General features: G+C 43.5%; 1 protein-coding gene across 1 annotated transcript; it reads left to right on the top strand.

The window, feature by feature from the left end:
• On the top strand, positions 1-25065 carry zgc:165603 (uncharacterized protein LOC571425 homolog). The gene is made up of 3 exons (XM_056276872.1): positions 1-361; positions 24799-24881; positions 25006-25065. Exons 1-3 carry the CDS (start codon positions 1-3, stop codon positions 25063-25065), a joined length of 504 nt encoding a protein of 167 aa, XP_056132847.1.
• Positions 25066-25921: the final 856 nt, after the last annotated feature.

The following is a 25921-nucleotide window of genomic DNA, read 5'->3' as shown; positions in this document are numbered from 1 at the left end:
ATGGCCAGATTCACTCAGACTGAAACAAGAAGGCAGCAGCAGCATCCACAGCAGCCCCAGCCCGCACACACCAGCCTGGTTTTCACCGGACCGGGGGCACCAGCGACCCAACAGCCACTACTCCTGATCCCACATCAGCACCAGTACCCCCAGATCACATTTCCGAAACCCATGAACGGGTCAGAATCCATCTCCATTCATCCGGAGAGCGGCAACATGAAAGACCAAGATGCCATTAAGCTGTTTATCGGGCAGATACCGCGGAACCTGGAGGAGAAAGACCTGAAACCCCTGTTTGAACAGTTTGGGAAAATCCACGAACTGACAGTGCTTAAGGACCGATACACCGGCATGCACAAAGGTAACGTGTGACCCCCCCCCTCCCCAGGCGACCCGTGTATAGCCTAATAATAATCGCATAAAATTTAAACTGAATGGTGTCGAAACAAGTCGGATGAGGTGCACCACCTCCCTTTGTCTAATGTCTTCTTTTATACTTTTTGTGTAAGATGTGTGATTCCAGGTGGGAATGAAACGTACTGGTCAACAATATGGTGTAATTCTGGCGTATTTTTTTCTTCTTAACATGCACGATGCTGTGGCACAATAATGACTTACGTTGACTAAGCCTGTGTGTTTTCATAGTACAATATTCCTGTCTATGTTCCCTTGTAGGAAATACAATTGCAATTGGGTGGCTTCTTTATTCTGCACAACCCTAAATATGAACGAGTCCCCCCCCCCCCAATATTGGGCATTGCCTACATTGTCAAGACAGGGTAATTCATCGGTGTGCATAGTTGTGTTCATCTATATTGTATTTCATTATGATTGAATTGTAATTTTCGAAACGCGCTCTCAGAAGTGGGGCAGCGGCGCTTGGAAAGGATGCATTTTTAAAGAGTTTTTCTTCTTCTGTTCTTCTGACCCATGTTTTTTCTTTTTTTTCCGCGAAGAAGCGAAACATCATTTATTCATTAGTATTCTTTCTTTTTACATCTCCCCATGTGCGAACGGAGCGGGGCCGCTTTGCAAATCCCGAGCCAGCGAAATCAATTCCGTACCGCAATTTCTCAAACTAGGGGACGCGGGAGCTGTCACGAGATGACGGACGTCGCCACGCCGATCCCGCAGACGCGGACGGCTCGTGGGAGAGGGTGTGAAAACACGCGCTCTCTCACGCGCGCGCACACAAACACACACGAAAGACAGGCATATATATATATAGTGACAACCTCCATGTTCAATATGGAAGATCGTCGTCACGGAAACCCCGTGAAGATCACAGCCTTTGATAGAAATTCACTTCGTATTTCCGAGGCTAGTCTCCCGCACATTCATTGTAGATGCCGGCGTCATCACCATCACCATCATCATCATCAACATCAACATCTTGACACTAGCCGCTAACTTCGAGCAGGGCCCACAGGTCAGTCGAACACTTCGTATTTCCTAGGCAAGTCTCCCGCACATTCATTGTAGATGCCGGCGTCGTTGTCGTCATCATCATCATCGTCATCGTCATCATCATCATGACACTAGCCACTAACTTCGAGCAAGGCCCACAGGTCAGTCGAACATCCACTTTGCCTTCACCTCTGACGTTTTCCCCATAACTCGGCCGTGCATCGTTCACACGTCCTTCCGTACACATCTCACGGCAATTCAGTGACTTGCGTTTGTTACAGACCACAAGGGATTGGACTAACAGGCATTATAACCTTTTGAGCCTTTCTTCTATTGTGTTTGTGGACGTGTGGGTGAAAACAACGAGAGAGAGACTAGTAAAGCTTTCATAATAGTTATAATGATAAAAAGAAATCGACCCTTTTCCATTTAGTGCATTTAGACACGTTTGGCCATTATAAGTGATACAGTCGCTTGCAACGCAATACTCGTGATTAGAGGAAGGCAGCTCACGTGATGAGATTCTCATCAATCATTTTAGTCAGTTTAATGTTTATGCCAACATTAATTGAATTTGAAAACTTATTTTTACACATTTTTAGTCATAATGAGGGTAATATAAAAAGACATACACTCCCAAGTGTCTTATAGCCCATGTTTGGTCGATTTTTCTGTTGTGTGTTTTCCATGTCACATTCCTGCTGTGCATTTGTCATGGATGCTGCAGCATATGACACAAGACTGGTAATGGACTGACATTTAGGAAAGACAAATGACAAGCAGTGGCAGTCATGTAAATGCCATTTGCAACTCAGTGTAATCACATTATCTCGTGTCAGAAGCGCCTCTGTAAAAACATGAAATTTCCTGCCATTAAGAAGCCTATTCACAACCAGCATAACGCTTTGGTTTGGGTGACAGTATATCTAAAACATTAGCGTTTGTCCTTCTTTCTTTTTTTAATCCCTACATTTTTTTTAGCTGAAGAACTATTTCAAACATAAACGAACATTTGAATTTCCACCTCGAAATCTGATTGATCGCAGTTAAGCTAACATTTCTATGACTGAAAGCTATATGTATATATGCATAACAATATAAAGTTAGTGGCCTTCCACACGCCTCTGTATCAGAATCAGGTTTATTGGCCATGTAGTTTTGCACAAACATGGAATTAGAGTCCAGTTTCGTGGCTCTCTCAGTGTACTTAACATAGAATAACAACACTACAAGACAACAATCTTCAGATATATATCTTCAGATATATATGTGCCAGTGTAATCCAGTGATGTCAGTCAAATATCCTGTGATCAAATAAGTCTGTGTACCAGCATATGGGCCACTTTCAAACCTACGTGTTATACTAACTGTATGTGTTTCATAAAGCCTATTTTAATGCAGCCCTGCACAGACTGTGTGCAGCTATTGATTGTGCAGAGGGGATATGACCACTAGTCAGATGGAGAGACATGCATCTTCCATTTTGTGTCTGTGTAAATGTGTGTAGGGGATAGTGTGTATATATACCTCTGTGTGCATGCGTGGGGAAAATTCACTGGATTGCATAATGATTGCAGTATTTAGCTCCCGAGTGATCGTTGCGTGATCGCTGAAGTCGGGACAGATCATTTAGACACCCTGAGGCATATTATTCCTGAGAGAGAACAGGCCGGATAAATCTGCATGTACTTCAGATGAAATATTCGAGATTTTTCCCGAGACAAGTAGCTGACACGGGGAAAATTACTGAAAACAAATGACACGGTTGTACGTACGTTCATACGTTATGGATAGCACATTGCTTTTATGCTCTTTAAATCACCATGATCAATTTATGTCACGGTTCCTGTTCTGTCTGAAGAATGTGATAATGCAGGGAACTGTTTTCCCACATTTTCAGAGAAAGACAAGCTTTTTGAATTCCCACGCTGGCCTGTATGTTCTATAAATCCCTTGCAAGTTTTATATTTTTGCTTATCTCACATTTAAATAAGAGGTAAATGGCGAAATGTAAGGCCCACCCTTAAAGGAAACTTTTTTATATCATATCTTAATATTATTTCTATAGTTATTACAGTTTATTTTTGACCTCTGGTAGTTCTGAAAATGCTTTTCGAGAAATTTTTTTTTTGTCTTTTAACTTAAAGAACACATAACCTTGGCTATGGCAGTCATCGACCCTGTCATTTCCCTGTTTCATTACATCTCATCAAGCAATCCTAAAGACTGCTATGAGGCTATCATTCCCCACCACCACCCGCAAATAGAGGCAATCACTTTCCTGATGCGAGCACATATTTTGGAGGTTAATGCTAAAATATTCCTCAAACGCACGCACACGTCAAAGCTAATTCACAGTGCTATTCATTAAGTATAAATAACTGATCAAATACAGCTGAGTCCATTTTAGTCAAATTAATTAGCTTAGAAAGTAATGAATCTTTGCTTCACAATTAACAATAAGTGATCAAACCATTACATGTCAATGATTTCTGATGGGGTTATTTTATTGTCAATTATCGCATTAAGCAAAAGGGGATTACGACTGGCCTTTTTGGAATTATGTGGGAGTACCGCCCTCAGAAATGCATACAAGATTTAGCCAGACAGGAACTCACAGATTAAACGCACACACACGCACACGCACGCACGCACACACACACACGCACGCACACACATACATGCATGCACGCACACACGCATGTTGAGTGAATGAGGCTCTCTCTCCTTTTTGATTGTCATTTCCTCCACAGTTTGTTGCCATGTGTGTGTTTATTCTCTTCTCCCTCACGCGACTGATTTAAAAAAAATGTTTTCCCCGGTTAATCCATGAGGGAAAACATGGAATTAGTTTGTAAAGCGCGATAATAATGCGTGGCCATAATAACTTGACTCAAGAGGATTAGCAAATGTGCATTGTCTGAAGCAGCAGCCTCCTGGGTGATCAGCTGGTTGCCTTCCTAAACAGTGGCTGCCTCTGCCAATTAAAAATGCAGTCCGGTCTCCCTCGTCAAATGATTAATTCTGCCCACGCTGTCGATGGCCTGCCAATGATTGTCGCCCAATTGGTATTAATAGGTAGAGGATTTCCTGATGTTGAATTCATCAGTAGCTGTGAAAACTTCTCCCTTTTGCTCTAATGAGCTCTCAGTCAAAGCATGTGCAGAAGACACGCGTGCACCGTAATGTGCAGATGTGCACAGACGTTAGTCAGAAATTGCCCTTTTTTTATGTGAAGTCCTCCTTCAGGATATTCTGATTTTATTTTTCCTCAAGCTATTCAACAGCTCCCAGTTGCACTCTCTAAGAATGGCGGATGCACTGTTTAAATCCCTCACACCCGTCGGAGAGCCCCCCCCCCCCCATTTTCAGTCAGTTTTAAACATGTAATTTTGTGGCCGAGGCCGGGCAAACAACTGATGTTTAGTCTGAGCACATTTGCTCCCGAATAAATGCATAAACATACAATGCCTTCAAGAAAAGGAAATTAAGTTTCGCTGACAAGAGAGATAGAAACGGAGATGGAGAGAGGGAGGGAAGAAGAGAAGAGAGGGCCGGGAGGAAGGAGAGAGCGAGCAAGACGGAGAACAAGAGGGAAGGAAAGACTGCTTGTCAGGAGTGATTCAGCACAGTGCACGAAGGGGAAAAAAAAAGAGGCATTTGCAAACCCCCCTGCTCCTCCCATCTGCTAGCTGAGGTGGTTCGGTATCAATATTAAGCTAGTGTCGGGATCATTGTGTTAATGCATTTATAAATGGGCCAGAGATATTGCTGCAGACCCCAGCCAAGCAGTAGCACATTAAATCATGGAATAATCTAATGAAATATTTATTAAAGTTTTTTTATCCCCCCCCCCCCGCCAGTCTGATGGATAGTGTTCCTCTGTGGGTTGTTCTCCTGGTGACATAAACTGAAGAGAACAAAAAGGACTGATGGAATGAGTCCAGGAAGGGAGTCTGGGCACGGCTCGCGTTGCATCCAAATGCATCGTATTAATAGGGGCCTCAAGTGTTTCTATATATTATGATTGTATCAGGAAGGCTGCGATGTTGACTGAGCCGAGCTCGTAATCATTTGGTTTGTCAAAGCCTCTCCGCCCCCCCCCCCCCGCTTTGATGTAAATGTGAGTGTGTTTTCATGCCGAATGTGTTTGTAAGCGAAGCTCCGAAGATCACAGCGGTGTTGTAGGACAGGAACCCCCATGAGAAAACAGATGGGAGCAAATTCACTTACAGACTATAAAACAGAGCTCTATAGGAGAGCCCTGATAGGACGTACTGCTTCTAGCTCGGTGATTACATTTCTCACCATACAGGAAGTCAGCAGTCTATCAATTGGATCTTTTCATTTTGCTTTAGACCTCTCAGCAGGTTGATTATGGCGGTATGGCGATGTATTTACGCGTTCCTAGTCGATGGAAAGATGGAAGGATTTCCATTAGAACTGATCAAGAAAACATCCACTCACTTGGAAAACAACTCTCTCTCTCTCTCTCTCTGTGGTTATATATTTTTTTCATTGATGTATCAAATTTAGAACAATCTCTTCTGCCTGAGTGAGTGATCAAATGCTACCAGGCCATGCTGATGCCGTGAATGAGTCCCAAACGCTTAATATTTCGAACAAGCAACACAGCGCTGCGGGTCTTCTTCATCTGAGGATGAAAACTGCTCTCGCCCCTCTCTCTCCTCTCTTGGCTTGCCAAGGAAAGTGGGCTGCCCATGCTGCTGACGTGGCTTGGCTGTGCTAGAGGCGAGCGTCCACGTGCCAAACACTCAAACACTCACCTAGCTCTCATCGTGCCATCCCCCCCACCACCACATTGTGCCACCCCCCCACCCCCCCACCACCACCACACACACACACACACACACACACACACACACACACACACACACACACACACACACATCCCACTGCCCCAATCCCAGGCTGAGAGAGCCTTTCAGGTGGATTGATAGCCGTACTTGGAACAACAATTTGAAAGCCATTTTTTTCCCGTGACCTGTCTTGAATATGCCTGCTCTGTAAGAGGAGGGACGGGTGTGGGACATGGGACGATGATGCCCACATGTCATTGGTTCTCCTCGTGAGACACTAGTCTTGACTATCAAACCTACATACGTGTGTGTTGGATTAATTGGAGCGCATTAAGCTCCAACGGGAGTAAAATTCCACGTATGTGCAAACCTACATGGCAAGTAAACCTGATTCTGATTCTGATGCTGATGTGGTTTGCTGTCACATTGGGAATTGGGTAGACAGTGTAAAGGCTGCAGGCATGACGTGAGGCCGTGTTCAGGCATGGCTGTTTTTGATAATGTTTTGCTTCCAATGCATTAGGGTTGTTATATTTGTGTGTTCAGTTTGTCACAGGGCACAAATCTCTGTTTGGCATGCTATCGTAGCTTCATAAGGACGGAAGGGATTTTTTTTTAGAAATATATGCTAGAGACAGTGTATGGCGACAGACATGGGCTGTACTGGGATGGCAGCTAGCACTTTACCTGTGCCCCTCGTCCATTATAGTGGTTGTGTCAGGAAGGACATCCGACGTAAAATGTTGCCGAATCAGTATGCGGATTGAGAAGGCCATACCGGATCGGTCGAGGCCCGGGTTAACAACAGCTGCCATCGGTGCTGTGTCCTCACAGGGTACCGATGGAAACTATCAAATCCACTGTGGCGACCACTGGAAAACGGAACGAGCTGAAAGAAGAAGAAGATGCTAGAGACAGTGTCATTGGTGTAGCATGATGCCGTTGACTTTAACCCCCCCCCCCCTCAAAAAAAACCCCCAAAACAAAACTACAAGGCATGTTGTGGACCGAATATAATAATTCAAGTGGAGGGATGATTTTATGCCATTTTCCCTAAACTTTTGAGATGCAAAATTACTCTCTGAATGGGAAAGGAGGTAACTTTGAATGCATTAAAACGGCTTACGCTGTTCTGCCTGTCAAGGCCGCATCATCCGTTGAAAGCATGTTTCAATATGTGATCCGATCCTCTTCTAAGGATACCATTTAGGCTGGCGAAAGAGGAGCATCCCGTCAGAGAGGGTATGTAGGATTAACGTGCTTTTTTTTTTTACGTTTGTTGCGTCCCACGGTTTTTTCCAGAGGTATTTTCTGCCATACCCGCTTCTTATTGCAACGCAAAGGTCACGACTATTCTTTTATTCAAAGATAGGGATGGGGTCCTGTCTGTTCTTGTACAGTGAGCTTAGTGGCGAGCCATCGCCTACAGAGCAGACTGTGGCGCTGTAAAGAGGGGGAAGGAGAAAAAAGAGAGGGGACATAAAGGCGCACAGAGGGGAAAAAAGAAAAGGAGAGTGAGAAGGGGGTTGGCGGTTTCTGTCGGGAAGGGCCTCGTGCTCTTTAATGTTGTGTTTGAGCCTGGCTGGGCACAGATTCATTGTGGAAGGAAAATGAAATGACGAGAGAAAAAAGGAGGGAAAGATTTTTAATGCAATGCTTTGTGATAATCCCTCTCCATTTTGGAATGGTTCAGGGGAAGTCATGCGATAAAGCCTTGTACAAGCTGGGAAAAATAATAAGTTATTTGTCTTGCCTTATACCAGGGTGCCCTCGGAGGGCTCGCTAACCCCATCTTTTTGAAAAAAATTAAAAATTAAAAAAAATTAAATAAAAAAAAAATGACCAATAAGTCAAGTTGTCACAGCTCCCCAAATGCCAAATGGTTTGGTCCTTGATGTTGGATGTTGGTGCAAATGAGCATAAATGTTGTGCACGTGTGTTTGATTGGAGAGCGGCCGACACAGGAAGACGTGGCTGTGTGTGTGAGTGGCTGCTGTTCCTCTCTGTCTCAGAGGAGGACTGGAGAAAGAGGCTGGCACACACACACACACACACACACACACACACACACACACACACACACACACACACACACACACACACACACACACACACACACACACACACACACACACACACACACACACACTTACGCAGCACAACCACAAGGCAAATGACTGGCAGACACACGGGCAAAGAACAATGGATGGATGGATGGACGGATAAGCGGAGGGGAAAAGATGAAGTGTTTGTCAGAGATGCAGAAACAAATGGTTGCTTTTATCCCAAGGCGGGGGGCGAGGGTGGAGTGACGGCTGAGCTCGGGACATGCAGAAATCCTCTGACAGGTTGAGAGCTGTCTGGGCACCGGAGGGCGGAGGGAGTGGAAAACAAAGAGGAAGGGTGGAGGGGTAGAGGGGGAGGAGCAGAGGCCAAGTTTGGCAGATGTATAACATAATCACCCTCAAGCTGTGGATACAAGAAAATCCCTCTAGTAATACTAGTAATACTTGTTCCAGCATTGCTACTTCTACTGCTACTGTTACTACCGACTACCACTACCCACTGCTATAGGCTAGTCACAATTACTGCCATGGCCTCCACTACTAATATATCTCCAAAGTAAGCAGTAATACTACTAATAGTTGTGGTAACAGTCAAAGAAAAAAAAATTCTAGAATTGCCACTACCATTGACAACATAAATAATCCAGCCATTATCCAAACCGCTTATCCTGCTCTCAGAGTCGTGGGGATGCTGGAGCCTATCCCAGCAGTCATTGGGCGGCAGGCGGGGAGACACCCTGGACAGGCCACCAGGCCATCACAGGACCAACACACACATCCACACCTAAGGATTCACCTGACCTACATGTCTTTGGACTGTGGGAGGAAACCAGAGCACCCGGAGGAAAAAAAAAGAGAAACATAAATAATAGCCTATATTATTCTTATATAGGTGGCTGTGATGAATAAACACCGAACAATGTCAGCATCAGTATCCAGACATTCCTACTCTCATGAATAACAGATGAATTTAACTCCCTGTCCAAAATGAAGATGCACATTAAGGATGGAAAATGTCTGAGGAAAAAAAAAAAGTGAATACTCTGGTCCATTAGGGACGTGAGGAGATGCACGCTGCTCAGCACAGTTATAAATAGAAATTCTGTGGTATTTCCGAAAATAGGTTAAGCTTCCATCGCTGTGCTGCTGGCATGACATCACTGATTGCCTGCTAGCCTCCCCCCATAGACGGCTCCCATAGTGAGCATAGAAAGAGGGAGTGGACGGGGGGGGGGGGGGTGAGAGAGAGCCTCTGTAGGCAGGTGTAGGGCCCTCTCCTCCTCGCTCAGCTACGACCCCCCCTTCCACCATTTCAACTGTCCCACCATCTCTGCTATTGGTCCTTCATCTGTCTTTTCCAATGGAGGAGTGGTACTGCAGCTAGCTAGCTTTGTGACAGCTAACCGCCTCTGTGTGTGCTCCGCTGCCAAAGACAGAAACTGGTCAGAGAGGCTTTGTAGTGGAGATGCATCAAATCCATATCCATTGTATGCCACAGGGAGATGGATCAAAAATGAAATTTGTGTTTCTTATTTGACAGTGAAATGCATTTTGATAGAACTGGCAGAGTATGTTGACTTTACAGTGATTTCCAAAATGGCACTCTTCCCATCGTTCACTGCTCAACGATAGATGTGGCTTAATTAGAAAGAAAGTACCCAGATTGATCTATCTATCTATCTATCTATCTATCTATCTATCTATCTATCTATCTATCTATCTATCTATCTATCTATCTATCTATCTATCTATCTATCTATCTATCTATCTATCTATCTATCTATCTATCTATCTATCTATCTATCTATCTATCTATCTATCTATCTATCTATCTATCTATCTATCTATCTATCTATCTGTCTGTCTATCTGTCTGTCTGTCTGTCTGTCTGTCTGTCTGTCCATCCTCTCCCTCTTGTTTTTGCACACTAGTGAGTGGTCAGGACAATGTCTCCAGAGGCATCCTGGCAGATTGTGGTTAATGGAAACTATACACTAATGCAATCACACTTTTAGCATTAGCCGGACCACCTATGTTAACCACCATTCCACTCCAAAACAAGAGGCTGGTACAAGGTTGCAAAGATGTAGTTCTTGGCAATGCAGGGCATATTTAAAAATAGATGCTCAGAATGTGTTCAGACCGTGGCAAGGCCAACTTCATGAGGTAGCATACACATGATAAGCCTGTTTTGAATAATGTAGAGAAATTTACAATTAGCGTTTCATCTCGACATGGCCTTTAAATTCAGCGCAGTGTAATGAAGCGCAGTCTATGTATGATGAGCTGGGGGGTGGGGGTGTCTTTTTTTCTCTGTGTGTGTTTCTTCCTCATCTTCCTCTTAATCACTCCATCCAGGCAGCCTTTGAGCCTTTTGAAGCCCTGTCTTTAAAGGCATCTTTCGATTTGTAAAATCAAAGTGGCTGAAAATCGGATCTGTCTCTCAGTAGCCAGTCAGTTTGCAGCTGCCAATCTCTTGTGAATGTGGCCTTGCTGTGATCAATTGGCTTTTCTGGAAGGTCCAGACATCATTGCCTTTGGGAAGAGGACAGGGGAAGCTACAAATATTAAAATGATTACACACCATCGTCCACATTAAAGTAAGATTTTGTATCAATGGAAGCATTAGGGGTATAAACCCACTGCAGTTCACAGGCCGTGGGCACAAGCCAAGTGTAAGTTACAGCATGAATTGTTATTTCTTATTATTTTTTGGGTAGTTTTATACCTTTATAATATAGTCACAGTGGAGGAAGACATGAAATGGGGAGAGAGAGAAGAGTAACACATGCAACAAAGGTCGCTGGCTGGATTTTAAACGGTGATGTTGGGACCATGTAACCATGTGGTATGCGCTCTAACCATTCAGCTATGGAGGTGCCCAGCATGAATTATTTTTGTTGGGTCATGTTTGTTTTTTTTTCTTTCTAGGAAATTGTTATTGTAAATGAAGAGGAAGAGATGCAGTTTTCTGACCTTGACATGGGCTGGGAGAAAACCTCTCATTGATTTTTATGTAAATCCCCTTACCAGTGCAGGTTCAGGTAGGGAGAGAAGATGGAGATTGGAGAGAAGCGACCTGGCAGGTAAAACGCCTGTTGCCCTCCCCGAAGTAACATAGTGGGTGGCAGTAAGTGAGAACCTACATGTTATTTACAGCACTGCGAAACCCCATCTATTAACAGTGTCAATTAGCTTGCTCATCAGGGATGCAGGCTGCTAGATGTATTTATAGAGCTGGCCCTGACCTTACAGGCAGAATAGGTGGTGTGCCCAGACAGTCCACATAAGCAAAGGTTTAGTTTATGGACCGCCATACAGTAGACGGTGCCAAGATCTCACATCAAAAGCATTAGCCAGGGCCATATATTGAAAGGGTGCTAGGCAATCAGATGGAGGTGAGGGGAGCAGCAATTTGTCACTTTACTTCCTGAATCTGCAGGAAGTAAGGTTTTAAACATTTTTTTTCTATTTAATGATAAAGAGCAAACATACAAGACATTATAATAAAATAACTTACATAAACGTAACACTGAACACAGGGTTACAATCAATTATTCAAATGTTAAAGAATCTTCCAAGAATAATTAATAAATGTCTTAATAAAGGTCTTTATGTATGGGGTTAAATAGAAGCAGGACATCTTGCAATTGAAAGGTAAGATTGAAAGAGGGTTTTCTAAGAATAATCTTTGATAAATCATCCAAAATGTACTAACACGTGGGCAGTTCCAGAAAACGTGGCTTGGAGATTCTAAGTCATTTTCACACAATACACATTTATCATCAATGTCTATTTTAAATCTACTTGCAATAAAAAATTTTCACTGGGCGTTTGTTGCATTAGTTTAACTTCATTAGTTTCTGTAATTATGGTAAACGCACGTTCCGCAATTTGATGCACACAGCAGCTTTCCGCCCAACTCCGGCCGTTGTGCTGGTCAGAATTTGTAAACACTGTTCACTTTATTAATTGGGAATGAGAAAACCGGCCAATGCCACGTCGTTTCCAAGTCCCTCTGATGCTACGTTCAGACCAAAGGCGGCGAGAGTTGGCGCCGCTTTGTTCGCCCGTGTTTGGCCGCCAGCTCCGCCAGGTGCGTTCGAACAGAACGCGAATTCGCTGTGTTGACGTCACAACAAGCAGTCTAGTTACACCAACGCTGCTAGCAAGTTTGCTAGACCGCACACAACAAATACCACACACGAGCGACAGAGATAAGCGACAGAGATCAGTTGCGGTGGCTCTGCTTTATATCAATTTGCGCCGCCGAAACCGGCGTCAGTGTTCTGTTTGGGTTCAGAGCATAAACCGGAGACGTGCCCAGCTTGGCGAATTTCACCGGCTCGTTTACGAGTTGCGTTTGGACGGCGTCCGAAAAGAGTTCTGGGTAGGGGGCGTGTATTCTTTCCCAACATGAAGGCGGGTTCTAACCCTACTTGAAGGTGATTGGCTATCGCCTGGCGAGATATTCGCCCGAGTTGGACATTTTTGAACTCCCGCGAAGGCGCGTTCGTCGCTCGATTCGCTCAATTCGCGCCGCCCGTAATTTCGCCGCGAATTATTCCGCCCATTCGCCTCCTCCCATTGACTTTGGATGCATTCGCGCCGCCCAAAAAATTCGCGCCGCCTTTGGTCTGAACGTAGCATTAGGCTTTCAAACGTGTCCATTTCTCAAATAAATGCGCAAAGCTGACCCAATGGCGACATACGTCATGTTTCTGGTGGTCAGTGGAGCGCTCGTGTCGTCGCAGTACTCCGTACACGCTGTGGCGGCGCATGCCATTACGGCAAGGACGTGCGCAAGGCCGGGCTAAAGTTGCCCGAGCAACAGCCCATTTGTCCTCTTTGGGTGAGCCGCCCCTCTGGAGAGGAAACAAAGAAAAGTTTTATTGTTGCTGTTGTGGCTGTATAAAGACGAGTAGCCCATAATTGCTTAAGTTAGACCAAATTAAATTTCCATGTCATCCAAACTTCTATTACTTTTTGATAGGCATGCCTCCGTGGGACACAGATGGGGCGGCCCAAAGCCGCAAAAAAAAAAAAAACGTGACGCAAAGCAATGCCCAATGCGTCGTCATGTGACACTGCAGCATCCAAACTTGGTACTGACGCTGTGTGACGGCTCCGGGTGAGTCTTCTGAAGTTGTGGATGCGATTAACGACGAATGTATTGTAACAATAGGATTGATATTCCTAGTTTGTGGTTCCGGGGAGCAATTAGAGTGTGACACAGACCCCGAGTGACGCTGGCTAGAGCTGAAAGTAGCGGAACTGTACGATTGAAGGATTTATGTTAATGAAGTAATAAGTAAGCGGGTAAAGCTTTAACCGTCTATTCTGTGGGGTTTAAGTAAAGAACGCAACAGAATGAAACATGGTGGCTGCGGTGTATAAGTTTAGTTGCCGTTAGATGCGAACGAGTGCCGTTAGCTAGCTAACGTAAATTAGTTTAGAGCCGACTGACTAACCGAACACCGCAACGGGAGAGCGGGAAAGGATAATTGTCGTCGGGATGGATGGACTAAAACCTCCAGCAACCTAGCCAAGACATGGAAGAGTTGGAAGGAGGAGTTTACACTGTACACAGACCTTACCGATGCCTGGTGCAGAGAAAATTACAAGAGTCAAGCTACTCTACTATCTGATGGGAGAGTGGGAGAGAGCCACTGAACACTCGAGTGGCAGCACGTCAGCGAGGACAGTGAGTATGATGGAGGCGCTGTTTGACGAACATCGTAATCAAAAACAGACTTGAGAGATACAGATTTTTTTTTAATGAGAAACCAAGGATTAGCAGAACAATTTGGCAAATACGTCACAGATTTGAGAATGCTAGCCAGTAGTTGAAAATTTTGGAGACATTAAAGACTCGCTAATAAGAGACCGGATAGTGTGTGGCACAAATAGCTCTGCAATGACGGAGAGTGTACTCAGGGCCTGTGTCACACTCTACTTGCTCCCCGGAACCACAATTTAGGAATAACAATCATATTGTTACATCTTTTCTTTTTGTCAACATATCATTTACTCTAAGTGGTCCATATTATCAACAAACAAACGAATTATATTATCAACACAATGAATAAATAAATCCACTCGTAAATAACTAAATGTATACTCTAACGTTATACTCTGTGTACTTATAATAATTATTAACGGCAGTATCAATTCAAATAACCAAACATTTTAAGAAACAAACCGTGTATAAACATTCCACTTCCACAGGTATAACCAACGGAATTCCAGGTGATTACAAATCTCCGCATATGCTTCTGAACAATGCATAGCTTGTCAGTTAGCATCACGTCGTGCAATATCGCCTTCTGTTGTGCAATCATAGCTAGCTAGCTAGCTGGCTAACATATAGGCAGTAAATTACATGCAAGACAACGCCACTTATGACCATTACTTTAAGTGTGCATTCTGTAGATAAAAGGATCTGGTGGTTTTGACTGTTGAATCATGCTAGATTAGATATTGCGCAGGCTGGAATACTTGGTTAGAAAGCACACAAAAACTACTCATAATTTGTCATAAGACATATGGATAGGCCTTGTTATTATAGCCTTGCTATTGTTGGGGCTAATGTGTTGATACCCCCAAACTTCAACAGATGCCTCCAGTTCTTTTTCTCTAAATTATTTGTATGTCTGTAAAGTGTGTTTCTGACAAACACCTTGTTAAAGCAGCACTACAGAAATAAAATGGAATTGAAGTGAAAAGAATATGATAAGCATTTTGCCTTGCACCGTCTTTATATTGTCTCTGGAAATTTCATAGACAGAAATGTTTATTATTGTAATCCAGACATTCCGTGGTATTCATTCATGAGATATGAGTACAATTAAATACTTGGTTTTGGATGATATGTTGAGGTATATTAAATTTCCAATGACTCGGATTTGTGATATCTACTTTAAAATTTTTACTTTACATGATGTGTATCAACTCATAATCATATGGGTTCAAAGAGTTTATGTTTGAAGTTTGAATATTGTGTTTTTCCCTTTTTTGTTTCAAAAACGTTTCCTCAGTTTGAATCTTTATATAACTTCTGCTGTCTATAACAAGTAATTAAATGAAGGACCATTGTGCCATATTGAAACGGTGTGATCACCATGTAGGTACACATCTTTTACCATCACATTGATAGATGACAGTGTTAAGCTCAAGGTAAAAAATCATATTGCTGCTTAAACTAATTTAGAAGAAACTATATCTTCAATAATGTGTTAACTTACACTATCAGTGTGAAGTTTTTTTAAAAATTTCATTAAACTTTGAAATTTAAACAGTTTACTAATCTCCAATTTATATGTGGTTAGTTAAACGACCATAATTTACACCATTCAGGTACATGCTGATTGATGGGTGACACCTAAAATTGGGGTGGGGGTTGCGCTTTTCCAGGTTAGAGCAACAGCCCCTCAAAATGTCTGTGCATGTCCCTGCGTTACGGACTGTACTTTTAAGAAGTGGTTGGAAATGCATTAGTCTTTAACACTCTTGATACTTTTATACTTAAACAGTACATCATAAGAGACACTCTATGATGTAATTCTATGCCCTTAAGAGTTGTATGTATACATACGTAGTTTGTGAGTGTGAATGTGTCAAAGTCTATTTCCCTGCTTTGTTGTAATGGCTTTTTTGGCCCATGTATTGATCCTGAAACATACACAGAGCCTTTCAGAGAGAATTTATAGTATTTGTTATACTCATTAGACATTGTGCCCTGCACTGTGCTGTGTAGTCACCATACTCGCCATGCCCTGCATGTGCATACATACTGTAGTTATACACACATACTGTACACACATATACATGCACTTGCACAGCCACAATCCTGTAGTGTCCTCCCAGGTGTATTTCCTATGGATCTGTTTGACCTTTGTTCGGAGGCTGGTGGACTCTATATGAGCTAGCAGCAACAAATCAATGACTGAGGTCTCCCACTCAGGGGTCAGAGAGGATACTAGAGAGGGTCCAGGAACTATTTCTTGTCCCCGTGATGGACGCCGCTCGTCCACAGAGCTTTGGAATGTGTGGCCTCACCCAGTCATTGCTCAAGGTGAAGGAATGATGGGAGGGGTAGTGAAAGGAGAATTGAAGGGTTTTTTTGGAGCTGAACACAGCAGAGATGAAGGGATGGAGTGATTTATGAAGGAGGAGAGAAGCATAGTGTAGTCAGCCTCAGGATAGGGAGCTGGAGGCTAACACCAGTGTCTGGCTCCCTTTAAGGTGGCTGCCTCACTTAATTAAGGTTTACAGGTTACGCTAGGCTACTGCTTATATTACAGCACTCATTACAAGCCCATTAGGCCTGGGCAGAGAAAATATTGTTGTCAGAACAATGAGTGAGAGCACTTTAGAAAGTCCCTGTCAACGGCATGCTCTGGCTCTTCTTTATTTCACCTCTCTGTTTTTCTTCCCTCTGTGTCTCCCTCGCTCCCTGAGCATTGGCATAGTTGTTTCAGCATGTGAACAGATCTGGAGTCTGTTTTTCCAGAGCAGAGAGAGTGATTAAGTGAGCTAAAAGCTGCTCTGAGACCGGTCTGATTGCCCCTCTCATGGTCAATCTGCGCCATTGAGCTTCCCGTCTCCCTGGCTGGCGATGATTCAGGTCATAATCACATTGTAGTATCAGTGCTGATGATGTGTATTTCAGCACCCGACCCCTTTGAAAGGCTATCATTTCCCCCCGAGCCCCACGCGGCAGCAAATGAAGTAAGCAAGTAATCTACCCTCAGCGATGGCATTTTCCACAGTGCAAATGATGTGTGAGGGAGGAGGGGAGGCCCATGCCAGGACTGGCTCGCTTTCTGCTACCTTCACACTTTCTGGCCAAGGAAATGCCACACAGAGAGCAAGTTCACACTTTTTCATTACACCGGGGCAGCTTGCATCCTCTGGGGCAAGGATATGGAGAGAAAGGCAAGAAGAACGAATGAGGGGTAAAAAGGTGGAGTGAGAAATAGAGTTGGTAGTGTAAAGAGGAGGGGATTGAAGGTATGTGTTCAACCTGTGTGTGTGTGTGCGAGAAGGAGACAGACAGCCAGCGAGTGCAAGCAGTAACACATCTTTGGTTGGATGCAATACATGTGTAGCTGTTCAATGAGTTTGTCTGTGCTCACTGTTTGAGTCTGAGGGAGCAACAGTTTGGATGGCTTCTTGAGTGCAGATCCTTTCTAACGCTGATCTCAGGTAGGAGAACAAGATAGGGTGGGACGGGGCATCCAGGTAGCGTAGTGGTCTATTCCATTGCCTACCAACATGGGGATCTCCGGTTCGAATCCCCGTGTTACCGCCGGTCTTTACAGATACAATTGGCCGTGTCTGCGGGTGGGAAGCTGGATGTGGGTATGTGTCCTGGTCGCTACACTAGCGCCTCCTCTGGGTGGTCGGAGCACCTGTTCAGGGGGGAGGAGGAACTGGGGGGAATAGAGTGATTCTCCCACGTGAAAGTCCTCACTGTCAGGTGAAAAGAAGCGTCTGGTGATTCCACATGTATCGGAGGAGGCATGTGGTAGTCTGCAGCCCTCCCTGGATCGGCAGAGGGGGTCGAGCAGTGACCGGGATGGCTCGGAAGAGTGGGGTAATTGGACGGATTCAATTGGGGAGGGAAAAATCAAAGAAAAAAAGAAAAGGGCCAAAGATGCTCTACAAGGCACATGCACCAAATACACATGCATGCATGTGCACTTACAGAAGCGTTCTGGTAACGGAAGGCTTGAGCTGCAGTAAATAACCCCACAAATGGCTGCTGTAGACACGGCTGCATCCCACAACTCTCTCTCTCTCTCTGTCTCCCTCTCTCTTTCTCTCTCTCACTATTCCTCTTTGACTCCCTTTCTATCTAGCTCTCTGCCTTTTCAAATTAGAGTTGATTAATTACTAGACGATTCAACACAGTGGAAATGGAGAGTAGTCCCCATGTCGTAGCAGACACACGATGCGCGCTGGAATGTCAGTCGGAATAGCGAGAGGTAAACTAGAGGAAAAAAGAGGCAAAGGAATTCTGCCCCGGAGATGAGAGAAAACCTGGAAGAAATGAAAGGGGAGGGGAAGAAGAGAAGGGAGGATAGAGGATACGTACGGGAGGTGAGAATTGAGGACGAGGTTCTTCTCTTCACAGCTGAAATCAGTGTGTGAGATAAAGCTGTTTTAGATTGCTATCAGATGATGCAGAGGATCAACTCCTCACACAGCCAAGGCATTCCCCACCGCTGTGTCAGCAGGCTCCAGTTACAGCGTCTTTTTGTTGTGTTTCAAACTATTTCATCATCCTCCCCTCCTCACACTGCAGTGCTGGCAATATGTACGTGTTTGGGTTCCAATTATGAAGTTGTTAAAGCCTTTTTCGCCCATGGCCTTCAAATTCTTATTAAGCCATACATTAAAGAGCACAGAAACACATTTAAATGGAGTCCATGCTTTGCTTTTTGTTTGCCTGCGTTGTGGTTGTTACTAATTTATCCTCAAGGCCCTATGCATTACACATTAACAAATAAATCGTGTTTGTGATTGTAATGCAAAATACTCATTTCTCATTCAGCGATTGGGCCAGCATTTGACAAGTAAACCAACAACAACTTGCTAGCCCAGGAGAAAGAGAGAGAGCAAGAGAGAGAGAGAGAGAGAAACAATGCAGCCATTTCCTCCTAGTACCCTCAACCATCTAAGAAACAAAAAAGCAAACACAAAATGACAATGACATTTCCGCAGTCTAAGTGCTTTTTTTTTTTACCAGCTGATGCAGAAGAAAATTAGAGAATGAATGAGCAGAGCGAGAGATTGAGTGATTTGCTTTGTGGCCATTGGAAATCATTAGGTTAGGAGCGCTGAGATGAAGGAGGGTGTGAAGAGGGCTGTACCATGACACAGGTGCTATAGTCAGCCGGTTCAAAGGTCACGACCCCCAGACAGACTCTTATCACTGTGCCCCTCACCCATACACCAAGGAGCGAGGCAGGACGGGGACTTGGCCGCACCATCCTATAACATATTAGCTATGACAGATAAAATGGAAGCGATGGCATAGGGTAGAGCAGGAGGGGACGGTATAAGATAGTATATAATATGATCTAAAAAGTGGTTGCTGGGAAATAGTTGCTGGTTGCCGTATGCAAAGCTATAAATTTCAAGTCCCCCCCCCCACACACACACACGCATACTTGCACACACGCAGGACAGGATGCAACCAGCATCTATACAGGCAAACAGGTTACAGGTCAATCAATGAATCAATGGCTGACATGGCAGTCTAACCCCCCTTTGTGATGCAGAGGTTGCAATGGAGTAGCGACCTAGCTCTAGATAAGGGTAGGAAATATACCATAGACTAAATCAAAAGAGTAATTGCTTAAGTGCATGGGTCATTGAAAGGACATATGTCGCAGAAATAGAGGAAAAAAATACACCCTCTTGCATAGTGAAATGTACATATACACACACTACAAAAAAAGAAAAGAAAAAGTAAAACCACATGCAGTGGCTTGATTGACTGTCGCTTCAGCATATCTTCACTGAATAGTATTTATTCTCTAAATGAATGATCCCATTTAGACGTCTCCTTAAATAATATTTCATTTTTTCCCACAGTGATTCTATTTTACATGACCATTCTGTGGCTATAGCAATAGTGAAAGAGTACTTGAGTGCTGACCTTTGCATTTTCCCTTTTCTCCTATTAGCTGCTTTTATTTTTGGTAATATAGGAATCGGTGTTTCTTCTACAGACACTCTCTTTTTAAGTCCCCCTGGAAAATACTGTCAGTTAAAGGCCTAAAATGTAAAACTCAGCGTAATTGACTGGGAGGGGGAATTTATGGGATGGGTAAAATGATCTGATATTCTACAGGAGGAAGGAATTGGAATATTGTCTGCATAAAGACACCTAATTCATCACCACCCACTGAATACATTTGGCTGGTGAAATGAGATCCAAAATGCACAGGCTGCTAGTAAACCATTTTCAGAGTGGCAGAAATATGATAGTTCGGAGTAACCCACATGAACCTCATTAATAGAACACAAACAAATCTATTCATCCAGACTGTCAGCGGGGAAAATGGTTGCCTCAACACTCCCTCTGGTTTCTGCCCTCCTCTGTTCATCTCTACCACCTTCTCTTGTCTTCTCTTTTCTTCTCTGACCAATTTTTTTTTTGATATGCAAAACATTTAGGTGATATGATGTTCAGATGAGTAGACATTCTCAGTATTTGTCTGTTCCCACCATGTGTTGACAGTGCCTTGTGTTTCTGTGTCTCTTGTTTGGTGGTTGAGATGGTATGGTTAGGTGTTTGCCCTGAGCTCACAAGAGCCCCGAGGCTTTAAACCCCCACTATTGCCCTCCCTTCTCCTCTGTTCACGACTCCCTCTGTCCTCCATCCGTACATTGTGCTGCTTTCTGCTGCTGTCAGAAGAGCTCAGTGTGGTAATGCTGGGCAGGCTGCCGGGAGCTTTGGACAGAGAGAGGGAGAGAGAGAGAGAAAGAGAGAGAGAGAGAGGGAGGGAGGGAAGGAGAGAGAGAGTTCCAGCCCCACTCTACTTTGTATTTTGTTTTGTTTAATTCAGTTCCTCTCTCCTCTCCTCTTGTACCGTCCCCCCACCACCCCCCCACCCCAACATTGAACGCTGTCTGTATGTGATGTGGCGTAGTGCAGCATAGGCTCCCATTGCCCGCTGTCATTAGCTTTCTCCCCAGTTTTCAGGGTAGCGTTCCTCTTGGCTGACATGGTCCTGAGACAAAGTGAGTGTGATGGGGTTGCAGTGCAGCTTGTGCGAGGAGTGATACTGAACTGTCTTTTCCTTTGTCTGCAGAGCTAGTTCCCTAATGTTTGTTGCTCAAATATTAAAGTCGGACCAAAACTGAAACAAATATTTTCGGTAACCCTATAATTTACAGGCCATCGATTACACAGTAGCTGTGAAAAAATTGCTAAGAAATATGTTGTAATGTGACAAAATTGGTAAGAAATAACTGCAACGCAAAATTAGTATAATCAATATAATGACAAGTTGTAGTAATAGAATTACTAATATTGGGTATTGGGTAATTATAGAGTAAAATTGAAGCAGAAAATAAAGACGTTTGGTTGGTAATTATATGGGAATGAATTGTTATAGTGAGTGGTATAGCCCACATACAGGGTAAGACAGGTAGGTCGTCTCTTCACATTACTACATAATTTCTTAGCAATTTCTTCACATTACTACATAATTTCTTAGCAATTTCTTCACAATTACTACGTAATTTCTTAGCAATTTCTTCACAATTACCATGTCATTAACAGGCTGTAAATTATAGGGTTACCATATTTTCTGACACCACTTATTACTCTAATCATCATACATTTTGTATGCCTCTTTCTGCTGAAAAAAACAAAGTTTAAAAGATAGAATTTATATTTACTTTTTTATCTTTTTGAAGAGCCACTAAGTGATTCCCCAATGGATTTTCCCTGAATTTTCTTCCCAGGCTTCCAAAACAGCCAATACGATGCTATTCTTGCACTCTACTGACACCTATCCGAGTAGGTGCAGCAGAACCTCTCTACTAGATGTGACAGCAATGATCTAGCAAACTGTCCCTTTCACCCATGTACAGAATTTGACCCGCGAAAGTAACGCTTCAGAGAACTGAGAAAATGCAGATGGTAAAGGCAGGGGAGTGTACAGTGGAGCGGTTGTGTGCTCATCCAACCTGTCTTAGGCCAGATGCAGGATAAAAAGCAGGCGAAGAATGAGGGAAAAAGAAGTATGAACACACTGGATTGTATCAAATATTCTTTGTTGACTACATACAATGTTTCAACCTGACAGGGGTTGGGGTGAACAAAAACGATTAATTCAATTAGTTACCTGTCTAACAGAAACAAGCAACTTTGGTGTCACATAAAAATCCCTTGTCTATTTTCAGAGGTTTCCATCTTGAAAAGGCCATGCCAATATTCACCCTTGTTTTCTGCTATTGTTGGTATCAAATTTTCTTCAATCGTCTTTTTTACTCTTTTTAGGCCTAATTGTTTCAGACTCCTGTTGTGTCTGCCAGTAAGGTACATTATATGGCCGAAAAGTATGTGAACACCCCTTCTAATGTGTGGATTTGGCTATTTCAGCCCCATCCATTACTAGTAGATGCATAAAATCAAGTGCACAGCCATATAACCGCCTTAGACAAACACTGGCAGTAGTATGGTTCGAACTGAAGTGCTCAATGACTTTCAACGTGGCTCTGTCATAGGATGCCACCTTTCAAACAAGTCATTTAGTCAAATTTCTGCCCTGCTAGATCTGTGTGGTCAACTGTAAGTCTTTTATTGTGAAGTGGAAGACATGGAAATGTCTCCGAGCAACAACAGCTCAGCTGTGAAGCGGTAGGACACAGAAGACCACAGAATGGGACTGCTGAGTGCTGAAGCGCTAGCACATAAAAATCGTCTGTCCTCAGTTGCAACACTCAGTACCGAGTTCCAGTCTGCCTCTGGAAGCTACGTCAGCACAAGAACTGTTCATCTGGAGCTTCATGAAATGTGTTTCCATGGCCGAGCAGCCGCACACAAACCTGCAGGTGTCGGCTGGAGTAGTGTAAAGCACACCGCCATTGGACTCTGGAGCAGTGGAAACGTGTTCTCTGGAGTGATGAATTACGCTTCACTATCTGGCAGTCTGACGGACCAGTGTGGGTTTGGCAAATGCAAGGAGAACACTACCTGCCCGAATGCATAGTGCCAGCTGTAAAGCTTGGTAGAGGAGGAATAATGGTCTGGGTTTGTTTTCGGGCTAGGTGCCTTAGATCCAGAGAAGGGAAATCTTAATGCTACAGCATACAATGACACTCTAGAGAATTGTGTGCTTCCGAGTTTGTGGCAACAATTTGGGGAAGGCCCTTTCTTGTTTAAGCATGATGATGCCCTTTGCGTTAAGTAAGGTCCATAAATACATGGTTTGCTGAGTTTGGTGTGGAAGAACTTGACTGGCCTGCACAGAGCCCGGACCTCAACCCCATCCAACACATTTCGCATGAATTGGAAGGCCAAATGTGAGCCAGGCCTTCTGCCCAACATCAGAGCCTGACCTCACTGATGCGCTTGTGTCTGAATGAGAGCAAATCCCCGCAGCAATGTTCTAAAATGTAGTGGAAAGCCTTGCCAGAAGAGTGGAGGCTGTTATAGCAGCAAAGGGGGGGGGGGAACTCCGTATTAACGTCCATGGTTTTGGAATGAGATGTTCAACAAACACATATGGGTACGATGTTCAGGTGTCCGCATACTTCTGGACATGTAGTGTGTTTCGATGATCCTCCATGCTGAGCAGACAAGGAACTTCTGTAAACAGCAGTAGCTTGAGCCAAAGAGCGAAAAGCTCTTCTATGGCATGTAAATCCCTTCTGGTCACATGGTCTGAACATGGCAGTGAGCATGGCAGCCTTCGTGACCTGCACTATGTTGAATAGGATAGGTTGTTCTTGCTTATTCTAGACCTATGAAACATTTTCAGTCTTGATCAACTATGAGTGTACATTATTTAAAACACATCGAATGAATAAATAAAAAAATTTTTTTGAAGGCCCAATCTGTGATTTGTTTGACCACATAAAATCAAGGTATAGTTCTACACATAACTGAAGAGCTGGAGTTACAGACTGAAAACAACTAGTTTGTGTCTTTCTCAACCAATCTTAATTCAAAATATGGGCCTGTTTCACGCCATCCTGTCCATACATAATGTAAACAAAAGTATTAGAAACTCAGATTTAGTTGTCTTTGTGTTAACAGACAGCTGGTTTCGGTCCTGTTTTTTTTTTTTTTTTTGTATTTTGGTAGCAAGGCGAATCCTTTTGTTTATGCGAATTAAGGATTGTACCTTTGAATATATCTATCCTTTTTTTTTGGCCTAACAAATCACTTAGTGGGCATTTAAAAGAGCTCCCCCACGTCCTGTTTCTCTAAGCCAATCTTTTATCTGATAATCTTGTCATCAGACACAGTCATTTACATACTGCCAGTCAGATCAAATGATCAAAACATGAAAACCCGCCCACCCATGTCGCCAAAGCTTCTCTTGTAATTGTCACTCAAAGGTCAGCTCATGAATATTAATGAGCAGAAAGCCACTCCCTCACATTGCTTAACACAATTGAGGACAGTTATTGATAAAGGTATAAAAAAAAACCCACAGTATCATCCATTTAAAATTATTTTCTTTTTCTTGCTGAATATCATGCCATGTCCAAGGTTTTTAGACATGAAAAGTTCAGTCTGATTGTAGATTTTGGTCCTGATTTAAGGCTTGTTTTTTTCAGATTGGTTAACTTTTAAAGTTAATTGACTTCTTGTTTGTCTTACCTCGGTCCTGTGTAAATGTACTCAGTGCATATCAGTCTATTAATGCTATTATCAGCATGGTCAACTTTATGTATTTAACCGTTGTGAGTGTTCTGTCCTTTGTGTTCATCATTCAAATCAGTCTGTTCCTTGGTGTTCCCCTCTGTTGCAGGTTGTGCGTTCCTCACCTACTGCGCCCGTGAGTCGGCCATCAAAGCCCAGAATGCCCTCCATGAACAGAAAACACTGCCTGGGGTAGGTCCCCCCCACCCCACCCTCCCATCTCTCTCTTTCTTTTCTTTTTCTCCCTCCTCTCTTTTTTCTCTCCTCTTCTTTTTTCCTCTTTCCTCTCGCTGTTCCTCTTCATCCACCATGGCAGGCAACCGTGCCATCTGCACCCAGCTACACTCCAGCCGGCATTCTCCTTTCACGGTCCTAGAGATGAAAAAGCCTTTGGAAAGCAATTCAATCAGTAGCTCAGCCTTTTGAAGGCCCCGTTTCAACTTTTTCATGTGTCTGTTCTCCAAGGGATATTGCCAGCATTGATCAGATGCACCCCACCCTGCACTTTAGAGGAAATGACATCAATGTCAGTTTGTTCGCTCTTGGCAATTTTAAGCAAAACATTTTTTTCCTATTTATTTGGGTGCTTGTGAGATGCTGCTACTTTTTGGACTCATATGGATGAGAATGAAATGAAACATGTTGATGATGATGACAATGATGATTATGATAAAATGTGGGGGTATCTATCTATCTATCTATCTATCTATCTATCTATCTATCTATCTATCTATCTATCTATCTATCTATCTATCTATCTATCTATCTATCTATCTATTGATCGGTCTGTCTGTCTGTCCGTCCGTCCATCCGTCCGTCTATGTAATTACTTTTTGGGTTTGGTTGGTATGTGCACAACGGCACATACCACTGTGAGCTGTATCATGGCATCGATGAGTGATAAGGACAGTGCAAACAGACAAAGAGAGGTGGGAGGGCCGAGCAGGCTCCCCCACAGAGGCAGCATAGCTTAGCATGGCTGGATCAGTGCTGCACCAAGGAGAGAAAACAGGCACCTCTACCTCTACCCCTTCCTCCCTCCGATAGACAAGACAAAGAGCCAGACAAACCCTTGTTTCACATTAACGATACAAACACGACTACCGCAAAATGTGAATATTATTCTCATGGCTTTTCTCAACAAAAAAAAAAAACAAAACAAAAAAACAAGTTGTTACTTTTATCTGGCAAAACTTGGCATGCATGAGTCTGGAGGGCGTTTTTCTTCTCTC

This window comes from Lampris incognitus, chromosome 3 (assembly GCF_029633865.1).
Source record: "Lampris incognitus isolate fLamInc1 chromosome 3, fLamInc1.hap2, whole genome shotgun sequence".
NCBI lineage: Eukaryota > Metazoa > Chordata > Actinopteri > Lampriformes > Lampridae > Lampris > Lampris incognitus.
The sequence above is the reverse complement of the archived record's forward strand: the minus strand, read 5'-3'. Positions and strand labels throughout refer to the sequence as shown.